This window comes from Dendrobates tinctorius, unplaced genomic scaffold (genome assembly GCF_039654945.1).
Source record: "Dendrobates tinctorius isolate UK_male_01 unplaced genomic scaffold, ASM3965494v1 ptg000038l, whole genome shotgun sequence".
Classification (NCBI taxonomy): Eukaryota; Metazoa; Chordata; class Amphibia; order Anura; family Dendrobatidae; genus Dendrobates; species Dendrobates tinctorius.
The window spans coordinates 31,358,865-31,378,332 of NW_027361706.1; the positions used below are offsets into that span (position 1 = coordinate 31,358,865).

At 46.9% G+C, this 19,468-nt stretch overlaps 1 protein-coding gene across 4 annotated transcripts; it reads right to left on the bottom strand.

The window, feature by feature from the left end:
• Window positions 1-395: 395 nt before the first annotated feature.
• On the bottom strand, window positions 396-16,873 carry MPST (mercaptopyruvate sulfurtransferase). Of its 4 annotated transcripts, none has more exons than XM_073574351.1 (3): window positions 16,702-16,873; window positions 2,236-2,846; window positions 396-1,302 (listed from the first exon to the last, which is right to left on the bottom strand). In XM_073574351.1, exons 2-3 carry the CDS (start codon window positions 2,834-2,836, stop codon window positions 1,004-1,006), a joined length of 900 nt encoding a protein of 299 aa, XP_073430452.1. In that variant the 5' UTR covers window positions 2,837-2,846; window positions 16,702-16,873; the 3' UTR covers window positions 396-1,003. The 4 variants fall into 4 exon arrangements, with proteins under 4 accessions (XP_073430452.1, XP_073430449.1, XP_073430451.1 ...); XM_073574348.1 differs by lacking the exon at window positions 16,702-16,873 and adding an exon at window positions 15,740-15,947; XM_073574350.1 differs by lacking the exon at window positions 16,702-16,873 and adding an exon at window positions 15,110-15,270.
• Between the last annotated feature and the right edge of the window lie 2,595 nt (window positions 16,874-19,468).

Consider the following 19,468-nt stretch of genomic DNA (forward strand, 5'->3'; position numbering starts at 1 on the left):
AAAAAAGTATTGGTACATTTTAAAAAATGTAAAGATACTGCGCGGTGAAAACAAGCTCTCAATCCAAAAGGGTAACTTTTTGACGCTTGATAACTTGGTGTGCGACTTCTGAAACCTGCACCAACAGGCAAAACAGGGAAGTTTTATCAGTTCGAGCGAAGCGCATTCATTCCCATCCAAAACCATATTGAGTGGCGGTCGGGCGTCTGACCTGTCTCTCCATTTTACAATGTCAATATAAATTCTGCACTGTGCAAATCGTGCAGATCCCAGCAGTCAGAAAGCCACCGATCAGCACCTAGCCACAGAAGGAAGAGGTAAGGAAGAGGGGAGGAAAAAAAAAAAAAAAAAGTTTTTCATAAAACATATCCAATATAACCTTCATAACACCACTGTTTACACATTGAATTAAAATATTTAATGGAAATATCGAACAACATTCATGATTCACGTCTTAATCGCTTCATTCCAACAAACACTGTCAACCAATACTAAAATAACCGCTGCAACATAATAGAAAAAAGTTGATTCTTCTCCCCACCAAAAACGAAGAAAACCCCCCATCACCCGATGCATCGGCTTGCAATCCATTTTTCCATCGAAAATCATTGACTCACATGTTACCCCAGAGAGGATTTAGACAGAAGATGGTAATCAGACGAGACAGTCAAACAAAGTTCCAACTGATAAAATTCTGGAGAATTACTGCGGACAACTCCTGCTGCCTTTGGATGATGACTGTACAGAGGTTTTTTTTGCTTGTGCCCAGAGTCACTGTGAGATGTGGCAAGTCCTGTGTGATTGTCAGGTGGTCGTTGCAGAGGACGACCACCATGACCAGACACTTACACCTGTAGTATGTAAGAGAATTAAGGCACTGACGGATACGCTGTCTAAACATTGCAAGACCGAACGCTGAATAAGCTAGTGGACAAAAAGAAGAAGAAAAAAAAAAAAAAAAATCATCACAGGTCATCAGACAAAAATAGGCAAATCATGTTAATTACAGTGTCTTTCCTCTGCCCTCTGAAACCACATCTTCTGGCTTTGCCCTCATGTACCACTCCACCCAGGATCCATCATATATGGCAGTGTCTTCTTTACCGCAGAGAAACGCAGCCAGAGCGATGTGGCAGGCGGTGACTCCGGAGCCACACGTGGCTATCAGAGGACGAGACAGATCAATGCCTTTTGCTTGGAACAGACTTCGCAGCTCTTCCAGGGATTTCTCATTACCATCTGGCGTAAGTAAGCTTGGGAAAGGGAGATTTATTGATCCGGGGATGTGTCCAGGTTCAATCCCTATATGATGTAGACAAAGTGGGAATAAAAGGATAAATATGGATGACATATGCAGAATAGATTAAGCACAGACCGTACACGAGACAATAAAATGTAAATGTTACCTAGACGTTTCACTTACTGAGTGTGGTGGACAACGTAAAAAAGAATGGAGATAAAAAAAAAAAAAAAAAAAAAACCACCAAACATACAGTTCCAACAGAATGGAGTCGTCTAAGCTCTCTCTAGTACTTCAGTAACAAGTAAAGGAGGTGGAGATGCCCATGTCGCTATCTGCGCTGTAGTTTGTGCAACTCAAAAACTACAGTAGAGAGTGCCATGTATAGACATATATTATCATGACGAGCACCACAATATTATCCAGTTGTCACAGACAAAATGGTGCATACGTGTAGGTATATTATATCTCCCCCCCGTATGCTGCTAGACCTTTCAAATTTATTAATTTGATATTGTGATCCTGCACTAGGAAAGGGAAAAGAATCATAGAATGTTAGCATTGGAAGGAACCCCTTGCTCAATGCAGGATTCACTAAACCATCTCAGACAGACGTCTGTCCAGCCTCTGTTTGAAGACTTCCATTGAAAGAGAACTCACTACCTCTCGTGGCAGCCTGTTTCACTCATTGATCACCCTCACTGTCAAAGTTTTTTTTCTAATATCTAATCTGTATCTTCTCCAGTTTAGAAAAATAAAAAAAAACTTGATATACGAATGTTTAACACTTCAGTTAATGGCCAAAAACAAAGATGACCAAATGGTGGATCCTGAACTTCACAAGATAAAGAATAGGAAAAACAAAAAGGAACACAATTTACAATTTGCCATTTTTCAGAAAGTCTCATTTTTATCATATGAGGTGGAAGAGAGCAAAAATATCAGCTATATAACTGATACAACAAAGTCATGAAATAACCACATCTCAATCTCACCTTCTCTGGGTTCAGGCTCCAGTCCTCTGAATCTTCCCTCCACTCTGGCATCCACCATTTGAACTCTCTTCTTTTCCACGTTCTCTTCCATTTCCTCGTGCCCCACAACGTGGGACGTGTCCAGCTTTGCTTGGAACTCTGTTATCTGTGGACGTGGTTCCTTTCCGGAATTTACTGGATGTCCTTCTCTGAGCCAGGCTTTAAGGCCACCATCCAGCACAGAGACTCGTTGATGTCCAAATACCCTAAACATCCACCACAACCGAGGAGCGCTGTAAGAGCCAAAATCACTTGCATCGTAGACGACTACGTGACTGTTGTTGGATACACCAAGCCGTCCTGTGTATTCAGCAAACTGGTCTGCGCTTGGCAGCATATGGTCATAAGGAGAGGTACGATCACTGCAAGCATCAATGTCAAAGAAGTAAGCGCCAGGAATATGGCGCTCCTTGTATTCGCGCCATCCGTCACGTCCAGTTTTAGGAAGATGCCATGAAGCATCAAGAATACGAAGGGTTCCTTGCAGAGATGAGCCAGGCCGTATGGATTCCCACAGCCATCGAGGAGACACCAGGGCACGTGGTAGTAGTTGGTGGGTCATGATGATAATACTAACGCACAAAACAGATAAATGAAGAGCAGTTAATAAATGAGTGATTAGTGTAAGCCAGTGAAACACTTTCTTATTGCTTTCTGTGGGTGAGAAAAAAAAAAAAAAAAATCAACATGTTGCAAATAAGCCGACGATAGGTCCTTTATAAGAAGCGTCAGACTAGCTGGGGTGCTGTATTCTGTGCTGAGCTCTCGGAAGGCAGTTGGTCAGCTTGATTCCGGAAACCCAAATACATCAGAACCCAGCCTCACATCACAAGCATCATGCAGAATTAGTATGTTTATTGTAGGTTATTTATACAGAGCCAACAAAGTCTGCAGTGCTTTACAATTAAGAGGGGGCATGTACAAAGAGGCTAAGTTCACACAAGGCGTTATTGCAAATTTTCAGCTGCATTTTATATTATGTTAGAGACAGCAGACAATACCTTCTTTAGTATTTTCTGTTGAAGGGGTGGTCTGGGCTTTCTGTATAATGTATGTAAACCTAGGCTGCAGAGTGCTGACAGTTTGTAATATACACACACACACACACACACACACACCACTAAAGACTGAGGTTTTCAAGCAGCTGAAGTGTATTAGGCGGTATATACGTAGATATAGACAAAAATATTTACACTCTTGCGCGCACACACATGACAGTATATTTTTCTTTACAGTACTCATATGGGGTGATGTGGAGACATGTGAAGCTCTATCACCACTGTGGATGTGGTGTGAAAAGTAGCGTCAGGGCTGTGGAGTCAGTATGAAATGGACTAACTCCAAAAATATATTATACCGGATATATAATTGGATTCAGTAGTTCAGTGCAGGATGTGCTGTACAATTTTTCATAATTTGGGAAATTTATGAATTGCCCTATAAATGTCTGTTCTGCTCCTGATCTAAGGATCTCGGCTTTTAGTGGAGATGAATCTGTGCGCTGCACTTTATGTACATGCTCAGTAGTGACCAGTGCTGTGGGGTCGTAGTGGAGATGAATCTATGCTGCACTTTATGTACATGCTCAGTAGTGACCAGTGCTGTGGGGTCGTAGTGGAGATGAATCTGTGCTGCACTTTATGTACATGCTCAGTAGTGACCAGTGCTGTGGGGTCGTAGTGGAGATGAATCTGTGCTGCACTTTATGTACATGCTCAGTAGTGACCAGTGCTGTGGAGTCCTAGATGAGATGAATCTGTGCTGCACTTTATGTACATGCTCAGTAGTGACCAGTGCTGTGGGGTCGTAGTGGAGATGAATCTGTGCTGCACTTTATGTACATGCTCAATAGTGACCAGTGCTGTGGGGTCGTAGTGGAGATGAATCTGTGCTGCACTTTATGTACATGCTCAGTAGTGACCAGTGCTGTGGGGTCATAGTGGAGATGAATCTGTGCTGCACTTTATGTACATGCTCAGTAGTGACCAGTGCTGTGGGGTCGTAGTGGAGATGAATCTGTGCTGCACTTTATGTACATGCTCAGTAGTGACCAGTGCTGTGGGGTCGTAGTGGAGATGAATCTGTGCTGCACTTTATGTACATGCTCAGTAGTGACCAGTGCTGTGGGGTCGTAGTGGAGATGAATCTGTGCTGCACTTTATGTACATGCTCAGTAGTGACCAGTGCTGTGGGGTCGTAGTGGAGATGGATCTGTGCTGCACTTTATGTACATGCTCAATAGTGACCAGTGCTGTGGAGTCGTAGATGAGATGAATCTGTGCTGCACTTTATGTACATGCTCAGTAGTGACCAGTGCTGTGGGGTCGTAGTGGAGATGAATCTGTGCTGCACTTTATGTACATGCTCAGTAGTGACCAGTGCTGTGGGGTCGTAGTGGAGATGAATCTGTGCTGCACTTTATGTACATGCTCAGTAGTGACCAGTGCTGTGGGGTCGTAGTGGAGATGAATCTGTGCTGCACTTTATGTACATGCTCAGTAGTGACCAGTGCTGTGGGGTCGTAGTGGAGATGAATCTGTGCTGCACTTTACGCACATGCTCAGTAGTGACCAGTACTGTGGAGTCGGCGTCATTGGCAAGTTGGAGGTTTGGCTTACCAAGTCCACAGGCCTGGAAGTGATTGTGCCGCTTTCCACAGGTGAGGGACACAGGATCACTGCTCTGTTATTTCCAATACTGGATTGGTCAGCCATCACGGACACAGAGACGGGCCTCTGTGCAGGCCAACAGCTCATCACAATTCTGCCTGCTTTGGTAGTCGCCGTGGCCCCCTTACCTCTCGGGTCCCTATGCGACAATGATAAATTGCACCAATGAGGAGTCTGGACCTGCAGTAAAGGTGGCTTTATCTGGATTTGAAGCCTCCCTACAGAGACCTAATGAATTCACACTGTCAGCAAATCCGGCTCATCAGTATGTGAATCCTTGAAGATATTTACACTGATTAAGCTAAGACAAAGTTCATTTTATGTTAGGTGGAGCTTTATTCTCTGGGCTTCCAGCAGTAAAGCCGATCATGTGGTGATGGGATGGAGTATACGGATATGAAGCAGCGCTTCATTTGCTTGAGGCACAAACCGATCTTAAGTGTGGCTGGTGATTCTCCGTGGTGGGGGGGGTATGAGCTATAACTATGGTTAAAAGTAGTGTCCCCACCTATCTGCTCAGCATTCCCTACAAGGGCATATTAAAACAGCAAAGCTTAAGGGTGTGTGCACACGTTGCGGATTCTGCTGATCCGCAGCGGAATTGGACCTGCAGTACTCTTCTAGTCTATGTAAATTGAAAACCGCAGTGCCCACGGTGCAGAATCTGCAGCATGTCACTTCTTTGTGTGGATTCCGCAGCGGTTTGGCACCTGCTCCATGACAGGTGTCAAACCGCAGGGGAAAACCGCAGGTCTTTTGACCTGCGGATTTAGACAAATCCACGCAGAAAATTCCACAGCAGAATCCGCAACGTGTGCACACGTCCTAACAGGTATTGAAGAGGTTGTACTATCAGATCAAATAGACAGTGTGAAGAAGGTCCCAAACACCGCAACCAACGGTGAGGACCTTCCACAGCAGCAGTTATGGAAGTGGGGGGAACCTGATGTGCCATCATTACGCACAGCAAGCTACAGGGACAACAAAGGTTGTGGCGGAGGACCGTGGGAGCACTTCAACAAAAAATGTTTTGCAAATACGAGGGAGATTAGCTTCAATGTGTGAGTTCTCTTATACTAGCCCTCGAAAACTTTCTAGAGACTGCTCATCTATCACTGACCGTAGTATGACCAGGCCACAGGTCTCCTGACCGGAATTCAACAACTTCATCTATGCCTTCAAAAGTCTTGAGTTCAGGACAGAAATCACTCCGTGGTCCATTTGAAAGTCATGAGTTTCACAGATGCGTGAAACCAACCTAAGGCCTCATCCACACATACGTGTTTTGTTTTTTTTTTTTTCACAAATGCAACACATACCCATTATAATCTATGGGGATGTCTTTTTCATGTACTGCATGCCGATGCAAAACTCAGAGATGTGTCATGGATGACAAGGGGCAATACAAGTCTATGGGTCCATGGAAAACACGTACAGCACACAGATGGCATCAGTGTACCATTGCTGTCTGGATTTTACATTGCAAAGGACAGGAGACCAAAAAAATAAATAAAAAAAAATAAAATTTCAAGAATACCAAAATTGTGTGTTTTTTGTGGATTGCTGCAATATTACAAAAAAAAAAAAAAAAAATGCTGTAACAAGCAATCAAAACGTCTTATCTATTCCAAAACAGTAGCAATAAAAATGTAGTCTCGCCCCTCAAAAATAAGCCATCACACAGCTCCACTGACTGGAAATTAAACGTTATGGGACTCGGAAAATTGGTAACTTAAACACACATACAGAAAAAAAAAAATTTTTGTTGCAAGCTTTTTTTTCCCCCTCCACAAAAAAAAAAAAAAACGACATTTTTGGTATTGCCGTAATCGTGCTGATGAGCAGAATCATATTGCAACTAGAGATGAGCGAGTTTCTTGGGGTCCCTGCTTATTCGGCAAGCTATAGCGCTTACCGAGTAAGCTGCAGATGGAAACCGGCTTCCTGTATCAAACCGGCTGTTCGGCTTCACATGTTGCGGCTGTGTGACAGTGACGACACATGCATGGAGAGCCCAAGCTGCGGAGCCGATCAGCCGGAGTGATCCAGGAAGCCGCGTTCTCTCTGCAGTTTATTTGGTAAGCGCTACAGCTTGCCGGATAAACATGGACCTGAGCAAATTCGCAACTCTAATTGCAACCTCATTTTTATCACAAATTTACACCTTAAAAACAATTCCCAAAAAACTATCAGAATTGCGTTTTTTTTTTTTCTTTGTTTGTTTAAGATTTCTGCCAGTTTCCAGTTCTCTATGATGCAAAATGAATTGTGTAATTCAAAAGCAAAACTCGGCCGGCAGAAAACAGGTCCTCATATGTCTATGTGGACAGAAGAAGACGAAGAGAAAAAAAAAAAAAAAAAGTTATGGCTCGGGGAAGAACCAATCTCTTGAAAATTGGTCACCTCGTGAAGGTGTTAAACACCAGTCAACAATTAAGACATCTATCCGTATCTTTGCACATCTTTAACACTTGAAAATCTTTCGTTTCTATTCTGGTACGTGTCACATGGATGGCATACTTTGTCATTTGTATGCGGTACCTATTGACATCTGTGCTGCCAGAAAAAAAAAATGAACATGTCTACGTGTGGGTCACAGACACACGAGCCATGTGAAAACAGGGACATGTGGGCAGGTCCATATATTACAATGGGTGTGCGTGTCTATGTGTCTCCAGCACGTGTGAAAATGGATGTCACAAGCGCCGGACGTGTGAAGGGGGCCTAAAAACACACCCAGGAGACTTTCCATTGACTTGTATTGCAAGTATGGACAGTGTTCAGAGCAGAGAACACCCTTAGGGTACACTCACTCCACTGTACATTGCCTCACACGAGAGAACTGAGCCAAAGACAAAAGGCTCAAACTCAGTCAGAGATTGATGCAATGCGTCATCTTACTGCGGTCCGATTTTCTTGCATGATAGAATCCTATCACAGGCGCAGAGAAGACGGAGAACTTAATTTCTTCATCTGCTGTGAACGATGATTTACCAGCACCCAAAGACTTGTATGGGTGCGCATGATCCGAATCGGCATGAGAAAATCACAGATCTGAGCTGCCCCACAGTATAACACTGGGCTGAGTGTTAGCCGATAAAACATCAGATACCACTCGGCCGTGCTGTACGCCAGTGTCAGTGAGATCTTACAATACTCTGCTCACTACTTTTAAAACACTTGGCATCTTTGGAAACATGAAGCGATTACATGACACTCAAAAGGCTGAACATACAGTGGAATATTAAAGTTTGATGACCCCTGGTTAAAATTACTGTTAATGTGAACAGTTAATCCAGTTGAAGATTATATGATCTCTAAAAGGAATAAGGTTAAAAAGATGACATTTCCTTTGTATTTTAGGCAAAAAAAATTACTGTACATACGAGATTTTCAGCCCATTTTTTGGGGCTGAAAGTCCCCCTTCCCGTCTTATACACAAGTCATATACCTGGGGGTCGGCGGGGGAGGGGGGAGTCAGATCATACTGACACCCCCCCGGCGCGGTCTCTGCAGCTCCCCCGCTTCTCCACGGTCTCCCTTCCTGCCTTCAGCGGTCACGTGGTACCGCTCATTAAACTCATGAATGTGCACATATTTATAAGTGTAATGAGCGGTATCACGTGACCGCTGAAGACAGGAAGGGAGACTGTGGAGAAGCGGGGCTGCAGAGACCGCACCAGGCGAGGTAAGTATAGCGATATTCACCTGTCCCCGTTCCCACGCTGCTCACCGCTGTCTGTTGCGTCATATGTCAGTGATGTTTAGCCAGCAGAGGGCGCGGTGACGTTGTTAGTGCACGCCGCGCCCTCTGCTGGCTGAACAGTCACTGACATGACGTGGCAGACAGGTGAATATCTTAGGTGCTGGGTCCTGAGCAGGAGACAAGAATATGGCATTTTTTTTTGCAGCAGTAGCATATGGGGGCATAATATACGGAGCATCTTATGGGGCAGCATATGGGGGCATAACCTTTATGGAGCATTATATGGGGCATATTATTCTATGGAGCATCTTATGGGGGCAGTATTAACCTTTGTGCAGCATTATATGGGGAATAGTTTGTATGGAGCCCATCATGAACTGTATGGAGCATTATATGGGGCTCCTGATTCAATATGGATACTCAAAAACATTTAACCTACTGATGTCTCAATTAATTTTACTTTTATTGGTATCTATTTTTATTTTTGAAGTTTACCAGTAGCTGCTCCATTTTACACCCTAGGCTTATACGCGAGTCAATAAGTCTTCCCAGTTTTTTGTGCCAAAATTAGGGAGGGGGGGGTCAACTTACACACGAGTATATATGGTACATATTTTCATCTTTTACATTTTAAAAATTACAAAAAGGAAAAAAAAAAAAAAAAAGTGGTGATAGATTCCCTTTAAGCTTTTACAACGGGCCGTCACAGTCCCCTGATCTGAACATCACTGAAAATCTGTGGCTAGACCTCAAAATAGCAGTGCATACAAGGCATACCAGGAGTCTCACAGAACTGGAATAATTTTTCCAATAAAGAATGGATGAAAAGCCTTCAAACAAGAATTGTACGGCTCTTGTCTGACTACAAAAAGCAAAAGGGGATGCAACTAGGTACTAACCATGCAGTGTCCAAACTTTTTCATCGGCCCATTTTCTAAATATATAACATATACACAATACAAAAGGAAATGTGTTATCTTTAAAGGGAACCCGTCATCTATCATTCAGAAATACTTTTTTTTATCGCGCTGTATGTTAATTGTTCGGTCCGGTCCGATGGGCCTGTATTCATTTGTCTCTCCACCCCTCCTCGCTTGGTCAACGCATTCCTTGCAGTGAGTTTCGGCGATGGCGTACATTTTTTGCGGGTACACGTTTGAAAGGTATCTTGCTCCATATGCTTTGCCCAAGTGTAGGCAAAGCCGAAAATCAGTAATGCGCATGCGCCGACATACGCTATTGCTTTATATGTCCCAGAAGTACCATATTTTTCGGACCATAAGACGCACTTTTTTCCCAAAAAAAATTTGGGGGGAAAGTGGGGGGTGCGTCTTATGGTCGCAATTTACTAACCTCCGCGATCATGGCTGGAGGCCGGTGCGGGTGGCAGCGGGCTGTGCTCCGATGCAGGGGTAGCGGCTCTCTGTGCTCCGGTACAGGGGCGGCGGCTCCGCTGGCATTTCCTCCAAGCCCGGAGGCCCCCGCACATCCCTTGCTGGCCGCCGCCATGTTGAGGTGGCCTCCGGGAACATGGACGCCAGGAAGATGGCCGTCGGTCCGGGGACGACGCATGCGCAGGTTCAGATCTCGTCCCGAGATCTCGGGGGACGAGATCTCATTGCCGAGATTTGCATTTATTTTTTGGAGCACTTTCAGGCAGGTTTCAGAGCAGACTCACCTGAAAGATATGGTGTGCACATACCCTTAGACAGAAAGAACAAGGGGCTACCTATCTATTTAATCATTGAAAAGTGCAAAAGTCCAAACCCATTTCATTCTTCCTCAGTGTTGGATCTTTAATCCATTTACTACAAAAGCCTGGATTTGGAGGATCATAAAGCGTCTAGGACTGTTATGAAATCTGCACACACGCAGATGTAGTGCGGTCACCGAGGAGCAATGTCCTGTCCATAAAAACAAAGCATCATCCAGACAACCTTTATGGACTTTATCAGCAACTGTGTGCATTGGCATCAGCAACTAATGGAGTGCTAAAGTGCAAAGGAGCTCATACAAAGCATTGCTAAAGCCATTAATCGGCCGTGATTGGAGCCATTTATGAAGGTGGATGAATACAGCAAGACGGGGACCTTCAATCACACCAAGGACCCCATGAATAAAAATCTAATGGAGCGGAGCTGCTCACTGCAGCATCCATTCATATAAATTATTTTATGCACGAACATCCCAGGATAATTATACCATTAATGACGGTGTGCGAGACTCTGCCCCATGCACCAAGAGTTGATAAATCTGGTTTTGCTTTGGAACAATTAAAAATGGTTTGGGGACATTTTTCTAGTTAAAGCCACCTTGGATGAGACACTAGGGAGCCGGCCAAATATGTGAAAAGATTCAACAGGTTGGCGAGGCGTTATGCTCATGTCGCTGGAGTACAAGGCACCTAGTTAATTAGGAGGTTCACACTACTTAATTCACTCGCTGCACCTTCTGCGTGGGAATCACCATATCAGAAATGATACTCCAGTCAATGACTAGAGCAGCAGTTCTGCCACCGCATCTCCTCACCAGCTGTGATTCAGAACGCCAAAAGCTGCAAAATGTCTGCACCTTTACGCCACTTTTTCTGGTTTAAAAGCTTTGATGAATTTGCCCCATTGCATTTGAACTAGAAGCTACATATTTTCTGTAAAGTTCTGCGGGACATACCCAGCTGGCTGGAGGGAAAATTTGCATCATTATTACGTGCATAACTCTGCAACAGATGGGCATGTGGAAAAAAAAAAAAAAAAAAAAAGAAAGAAAAACACAACTGTTCCAGAATTCATAAAGCAGTGGCAAAGGGGGTGCTCTTTTCACTTAAAAAAAAAAAAAAAAAAATCCACTGAAAAGGTTTTTTGGTTTTTTATTTCATTTCAGCACTGGAGTGGTGCCATTAGGCTGGTATCACACTTGCAGCCACAATACAAGAAACTCATGCGAGTCTCTCGCCTCAATACCTGGCACTCGGGACCAAAGTGTGCGGCTGCATGTATTTCTATGTGGCTGAACGCTCCGGGAGGCAGTGCTGGGTACTGAGGCGCGAGTTTCTCGCATTGCACTCACAAGTTAGACCCCAGCCTTAATCTCATTTCTGTCCCTAGCATTATACTTACCAGCTGCCATCCTTGCAGCGCTGAGGTCCTGGGTTCAAATCTCACCAAGGACAACATCTGCAAGGAGTTTGTATGTTCTTCTCGAGTTTGCGTGGGTTTCCTCCAGGCACTCCAGTTTCCTCCCACATTCCAAAGAGATATTGATGGGGAATTTAGATTGTGAGCCCCAATAGGGACAGTACTGATAATGCATGTATTGCGACTGTCGAACAGCCACAGCGACTTGAGAACGCCGAAAATACTCGATTAGGACACGAGCATGCTCGGATAGCACCTTATCCAATCATGCTCACTCATCGCTAGCACAGAATCTACAGTGGTAGCACCACTCCAGCACTGCAATAATAATAAAAAAAAAAAAAAGGAGCTGGAGTAGCGCTTTAATATGTTGGAGATAGGAGAAAGTGTCTCTTACAACGCTCATGAAGTGTTTTGTACAAGTAATTGAAGGCTATAAAATCTAGAAATTAACAATTCAAATAAAATATTACACATAAATAGTAAGAGCCAAAAAAAAAAAAAAAAAATTTTCCCCTCACTCCCCCCCAAAGTAATAATTAATCTACATAGAGCACGAAATGGTTAATAAAATGTGAAGGTGAGGTGCCGCCCTGCCGCAACTCTAAGGCGATGAACCCACAGTGCGGCGTTGCTGACTTTTTCAAGTTGCAGATTTTCTGCCCCTACTAACTTACTTGCATTTTTTCGAAAATAAGCAGCGTAAAAAAAAAAACCACCACAGAAATGCACGGCACACGGAGGGCTGTGTAAGACCCGACGCGTTTTTTTACGCAGATTAGGCAAATCAGCTGCGCGAAGTGCGGAATAAAGACCACTCCCCCCGGGCGTCCCAAAAAAAAGGCAGTGACTGGGATAACAATGTATCAGTATGGAAGCCAGAGAAGGGCTGGTGTGCCGCAGACCTAACACCTGTGTACATGCAACATGCACAGCGCTCCTGTGCCAGCAGCCATGTAGGACCACAAGTTCCAGGTCACATGCACAGCCCCCCTGTGCCAGCAGCCATATAGGACCACAAGTCCCAGGTCACATGCACAGCCCTCCTGTGCCAGCAGCCATGTAGGACCACAAGTCCCAGGTCACATGCACAGCCCCCCTGTGCCAGCAGCCATGTAGGACCACAAGTCCCAGGTCACATGCACAGCCCCCCTGTGCCAGCAGCCATATAGGACCACAAGTCCCAAGTCACATGCACAGCCCTCCTGTGCCAGCAGCCATGTAGGACCGCAAGTCCCAGGTCACATGCACAGCCCCCCTGTGCCAGCAGCCATGTAGGACTACAAGTTCCAGGTCACATGCACAGCCCTCCTGTGCCAGCAGCCATGTAGGACCACAAGTCCCAGGTCACATGCACAGCCCTCCTGTGCCAGCAGCCATGTAGGACCACAAGTCCCAGGTCACATGCACAGCCCCCCTGTGCCAGCAGCCATGTAGGACCACAAGTCCCAGGTCACATGCACAGCCCTCCTGTGCCAGCAGCCATGTAGGACCACAAGTCCCAGGTCACATGCACAGCCCTCCTGTGCCAGCAGCCATGTAGGACCACAAGTCCCAGGTCACATGCACAGCCCTCCTGTGCCAGCAGCAATGTAGGACCACAAGTCCCAGGTCACATGCACAGCCCCCCTGTGCCAGCAGCCATGTAGGACCACAAGTCCCAGGTCACATGCACAGCCCTCCTGTGCCAGCAGCCATGTAGGACTACAAGTCCCAGGTCACATGCACAGCCCCCCTGTGCCAGCAGCCATGTAGGACTACAAGTCCCAGGTCACATGCACAGCCCTCCTGTGCCAGCAGCCATGTAGGACTACAAGTCCCAGGTCACATGCACAGCCCTCCTGTGCCAGCAGCCATGTAGGACTACAAGTCCCAGGTCACATGCACAGCCCTCCTGTGCCAGCAGCCATGTAGGACTACAAGTCCCAGGTCACATGCACAGCCCTCCTGTGCCAGCAGCCATGTAGGACCACAAGTCCCAGGTCACATGCACAGCCCTCCTGTGCCAGCAGCCATGTAGGACCACAAGTCCCAGGTCACATGCACAGCCCCCCTGTGCCAGCAGCCATGTAGGACCACAAGTCCCAGGTCACATGCACAGCCCTCCTGTGCCAGCAGCCATGTAGGACTACAAGTCCCAGGTCACATGCACAGCCCCCCTGTGCCAGCAGCCATGTAGGACTACAAGTCCCAGGTCACATGCACAGCCCCCCTGTGCCAGCAGCCATGTAGGACTACAAGTCCCAGGTCACATGCACAGCCCTCCTGTGCCAGCAGCCATGTAGGACTACAAGTCCCAGGTCACATGCACAGCCCTCCTGTGCCAGCAGCCATGTAGGACTACAAGTCCCAGGTCACATGCACAGCCCCCCTGTGCCAGCAGCCATGTAGGACTACAAGTCCCAGGTCACATGCACAGCCCTCCTGTGCCAGCAGCCATGTAGGACTACAAGTCCCAGGTCACATGCACAGCCCTCCTGTGCCAGCAGCCATGTAGGACCACAAGTCCCAGGTCACATGCACAGCCCTCCTGTGCCAGCAGCCATGTAGGACCACAAGTCCCAGGTCACATGCACAGCCCCCCTGTGCCAGCAGCCATATAGGACCACAAGTCCCAGGTCACATGCACAGCCCCCCTGTGCCAGCAGCCATATAGGACCACAAGTTCCAGGTCACATGCACAGCCCTCCTGTGCCAGCAGCCATGTAGGACCGCAAGTCCCAGGTCACATGCACAGCCCCCCTGTGCCAGCAGCCATGTAGGACCACAAGTCCCAGGTCACATGCACAGCCCTCCTGTGCCAGCAGCCATGTAGGACCACAAGTCCCAGGTCACATGCACAGCCCTCCTGTGCCAGCAGCCATGTAGGACTACAAGCCCCAGGTCACATGCACAGCCCCCCTGTGCCAGCAGCCATGTAGGACCACAAGTCCCAGGTCACATGCACAGCCCCCCTGTGCCAGCAGCCATGTAGGACCACAAGTCCCAGGTCACATGCACAGCCCCCCTGTGCCAGCAGCCATGTAGGACTACAAGCCCCAGGTCACATGCACAGCCCCCCTGTGCCAGAAGCCATGTAGGACTACAAGTCCCAGGTCACATGCACAGCCCCCCTGTGCCAGCAGCCATGTAGGACTACAAGCCCCAGGTCACATGCACAGCCCCCCTGTGCCAGCAGCCATGTAGGACTACAAGTCCCAGGTCACATGCACAGCCCCCCTGTGCCAGCAGCTCTGTCGTCACACGCACCACATCGATGCACAGCAGCAGAATAGCAGACATTGTGGCCCTCACCTGCACGTCCCGTCCTCCTGGCCGTCTCTCACCTCTGTCAGCTGCCGTCCTTCCTGTCACATTCCCGGGCCCCGCCCTCTCAGGCCGCAGGCAGGAGACACGCCCAGTCCTGGTCATACCCGCTCACTTCTTGCTGCACCGCACGTCCGCTCCGCCGCTGTCACTGCTCCGGACCCAACCACCCGGGGGGGACAGTGGAGGAGACAGAAGTACACGGAACAGACTCAGAGGACACACTCACTGCGTAATAGAGGGGGTAATAGTGATTCCATTGAAAAAGAAATAAACCTCAATTAAAGATACCGAGCAATATTAACGACATAAGCACCCCCCTAGTACCTCAGTGGTATGTTCCGGGGAGACCGGGCAAGGAGGCAGTACCACGTGATAAGTCAGTGTGACTGTGAGGAGTCGGTGGGGGCTGGAGTACGTGGGGGGCTCTGGTGATATGAGGGGATTATGTGTGCGGTTGCACATAGAGCACAATGGCCTCCACCACGAGGTCCTGCAGCTGTGAAATGTGCATTAAACATTAATTTCACCCCAAGTGTTCTTTCAGGGACGTGGATTCATTGCACAGGGTAGAACATGGCAATATCCAGCAGGAGATATTGGGTAGCACTTAGTGCCATTATCATGGTGCCGCAGCTCTCCCTGCATACCTCCATGTCACTCCATAGTGTATATCACATACAGTCGGCCCCATTGAAGATATAACAGTTCCCAGTCTTCGGGTAGGAATTTCTACAAGATTTTGGAGGCATCTGAGACTCTTTTGGGAATCCAGAAGGACATTAGTGAAGTCAGAGTGATGTTGGAGGAGAGGGCCGGGCTCATAATCTGCATTCTAGTTCACCCCAAAAGTGTTGGATGGGGTTGAGGTCCGGGCTCTGCACAGCCAGCCATGTTCTTCCACCCCAAACTCCTCAAGCATGGCTTTATGGGCCATGTGCACTAAGCACAGTCATGGGGCACAGAAAAGAGCCTTCCCCAAACTGTTCCCACAAAGCTGGAGGCTACAGTTAAGGGGGTTTTACACTAAGCGATATCGCTAGCAATATCGCTAAAACGTCACCGGTTTTGTGACGTTATAGCGATATTGCTAGTGATATCGCTATGTGTGATACTTACCAACGACCGGCTCCCCCGCTATCCATCGCTGATTGCGCGAGAATGTCCGGCTCCATTTCTCGTCGGGCGCTTCCTGCTGTGACGACGAGCGACACGTGGAGGCGGGCGGGAGGACGTCAGGATCGCTGTGTGTGAAAGGTGAGTATCGTCCGCTGCGTCGCTGCTGCATCGCTGTGAGATCTTTCTGTGTGAAAGCTCACTAGCGATCATTTAGCGATGCACCAGCGATCCTGATTGGGTCGGATCGCTCGTCGGATCGCTGGTGCATCGCTAAATGTAAAAGGGCCTTTAGCCAATGTGTCTTGTTTGCTGAAGCATTCAAATTTCCCTTCACTAGCACTAAGGGTACCGTTACACTTAGCGATGCACCAGCGATCCCGACCACGATATGACGCGGTCAGGATCGCTGGTACATCGCTAAGTGGTCGCTAGTGAGCTGCCACACAGGCAGATCTCACCAGCGACATCGCTGGGGACGGGGGTCGCTACTTACCTGTCACACCAGGCGATCCTGACGTCGTCCACGCGTCGCTCGTCGCCACAGCAGGAAGCTCAGCAGGAAGCTGACGATGAGAAACGGCCCAGGACCTTCTCATGCTATCAGCAGGGGAGCCGGTCGGCGGTAAGTATCACATATAGCAATATCGCTGCTGCGTCTCAAAAGTAGTGACGTTATAGCGATATTGCTAGCGATATCGCTTTGTGTAACGGGCCCTTAAGAGGTCTAGGTGACTCCTGAAAAGCAACTTCTCAGGTCTTATTCATCACCCAATCATCATCACTGACTCAGCTGACAGTTGCCTGAGCTCCATTCCCAACTTCTTCCCACTTCCAGATTGCTCTGATTGTCACTACCTTCTCAGCTGCTAGTTCTCCTGCCACCATGGCTGACCCACTAACAAAGCTGGGTTTTTGAATCGTGTCCTCCATCTTCTCAGATCTCCCATGTAATTCGAATACTATTCATCTCATCCAATAAATCAGCCGGATCAAGTTTTGTTAACTTAAAGTGCTGTTGCTTAGGAGGCTAAGGAATAGATAACGGTGCTATTGTTTGATTGAAAGTCCGAAATGTAAAGATTAGTTGTTACGGCAGTGGAGGAAGACTACTGTGTAGGACACTGACAAAAACTGATGGTGTCGCTGTCAGAGGTAACATATCCAGTTGTGACTCTGACAAGAGCTGTTCCATATATTTCATAACACACTCCACTTCCTCCCTAGGAATACGCTTTCCCTAGAGAAAAGGAAGCCAATTATGACCTGCATTTTCTGCCAGGGTCTCCCACGTTCCTAGCCAAGGTAGTTTTTTCTTTTGGGGGGGCGGTTTACACTCCGCTGTCTGCTGCCATTACCACTTTTTCTTTTATCATTTATACAATTTTATAATTAACCTTTGACAATCTTTCCAAACACAATTATTCAACGTTAGGCCGGGATCACACATGTGAGAAACACGGCCGAGTCTCACATGTTAATACCTGGAACTGCCGCCGGCACTCAGGAGTGGAGCGCGCGGCCGCATAGCAATAGATGGAGCTGAATGCTCCGCTCCCGAGTGCCAGCAGCAGTGCCGGGTATTAACATGCGAGACTCGGCCGTGTTTCTCTTTCGCATGTGTGATCCCGGCCTTACCAAAAAGAACTGAACAAGACTTCCTAGTTATTTGACCAAAAAGACTAATTCAACAACAGGTCCGCTGTATTGGTGTGCCAGTTTGATCAATTCTAGAATGTGTGCAAACACAGACATGAACAGTTAGATGTCTAGATTTTTTATTAGTCTTCAGATGTTGTATTAGTCTAGTCTGATGAAGAGACCCGAGTAGTCTCAAAAGCTTGCAATGTGTTACCATCTTTTCAGTTAGCCATTAAAAGATATCAACCACTGAGGACTCTCAATTCTGAATATTTTTTTAGATTTTTTAATTTATTTTTTAACAGAATTTAACCCACATTCCCAAAAGTGACGTAACATGAAGTGCCAGGCAGGCAGGTAAATGTACAGGAGTGTACGGTTGTCAACTTTGACTAATAAAACAGGTGCACAAAATAGGCATATACAGTTACTGTAAATATGTAAATTATTTTTTTTCTCTTTATTTTTTAAATTTTTTTTACAAAACTCAAATCCCTTCCCAAAAAAGGACATAATAAAAACTGACAGGTCGCTATGATAGGGCGCTATTCATGTAGCATGATAAATGTAAAATTTGCACCAAAAAAATGATTTATGACAGGCACACTTTGTAAGGTAGACAGTCACAGTTAAAAAGGTCCTATACCGTCATTGGACGCTAGGAAAGCATTTGATAGCGTGGAATGGCAATACTTATGGAAAATCATGGAACTGATGGGATTCGGCCCCGCGTTCATGGCCTGGGTGAAGTTATTGTACTCATCCCCAAAGGTGGTAGTTAGGGTGAATGGAGAACAGTCCGGGATGTTTGACTTGCATAGGGGCACAAGGCAGGGGTGTCCGCTGTCCCCGCTATTGTTCGCGGTGGCAGTGGAGCCCCTGGCGGCCAAGATCAGAGCTGAGAGGGGAGTGGTCGGATTTAAATTTGGGAAGCTGGAAGAAAAAATATCATTGTATGCCGACGACATCCTGTTGTTTTTGGAAAGTGCAGGAGAGACACTGGGGTGCGCGATGGATGTAATTAAACAATTTGGGAGCATTTCGGGACTGGAGATAAATTGGCACAAGTCTTATGTCATGGCTGTGGATAGAGCAATAGAAGCGGAGGAGATAGATGAGAGGGGGAAACAACTCCAGCTAGTTTCACAGTTTAAATACCTAGGGATATGGGTAGCTCTTCCGCTGTCCCGATTCACGGGTCTGAATTTGGTTCCTCTGCTAGAGAAATTTAAAGGGAAAATAGGTGCATGGTGCAAATTGGCTTTAACGGTAACGGGTAGAACTAAAATGATTAAGATGGTCCTTATGCCACAACTAATGTATGTTTTGCACAATTCTCCGATATGGCTACCAAAAAAACGGTTTCAGGGCATTGATTCTATCTTCAGATCCCTGATATGGGGCAAGAAGCAGGCACGGATTAAATTTGGAACTCTGCAAAAAGGAAAGGAAGAGGGAGGACTGGCCGCACCAAATCCATGGGTCTATTTCTTGGCAGTACAGAGCCAGCATGTCAGGGGATGGAGAGAGCTCGATTGTGGAGGAGCAGCTCACCGGGTGCTGGTACATGTGACGGGGAGACGCCCACTTATCCAGGGTCTAGAGGATGGTACCTTTAAGAA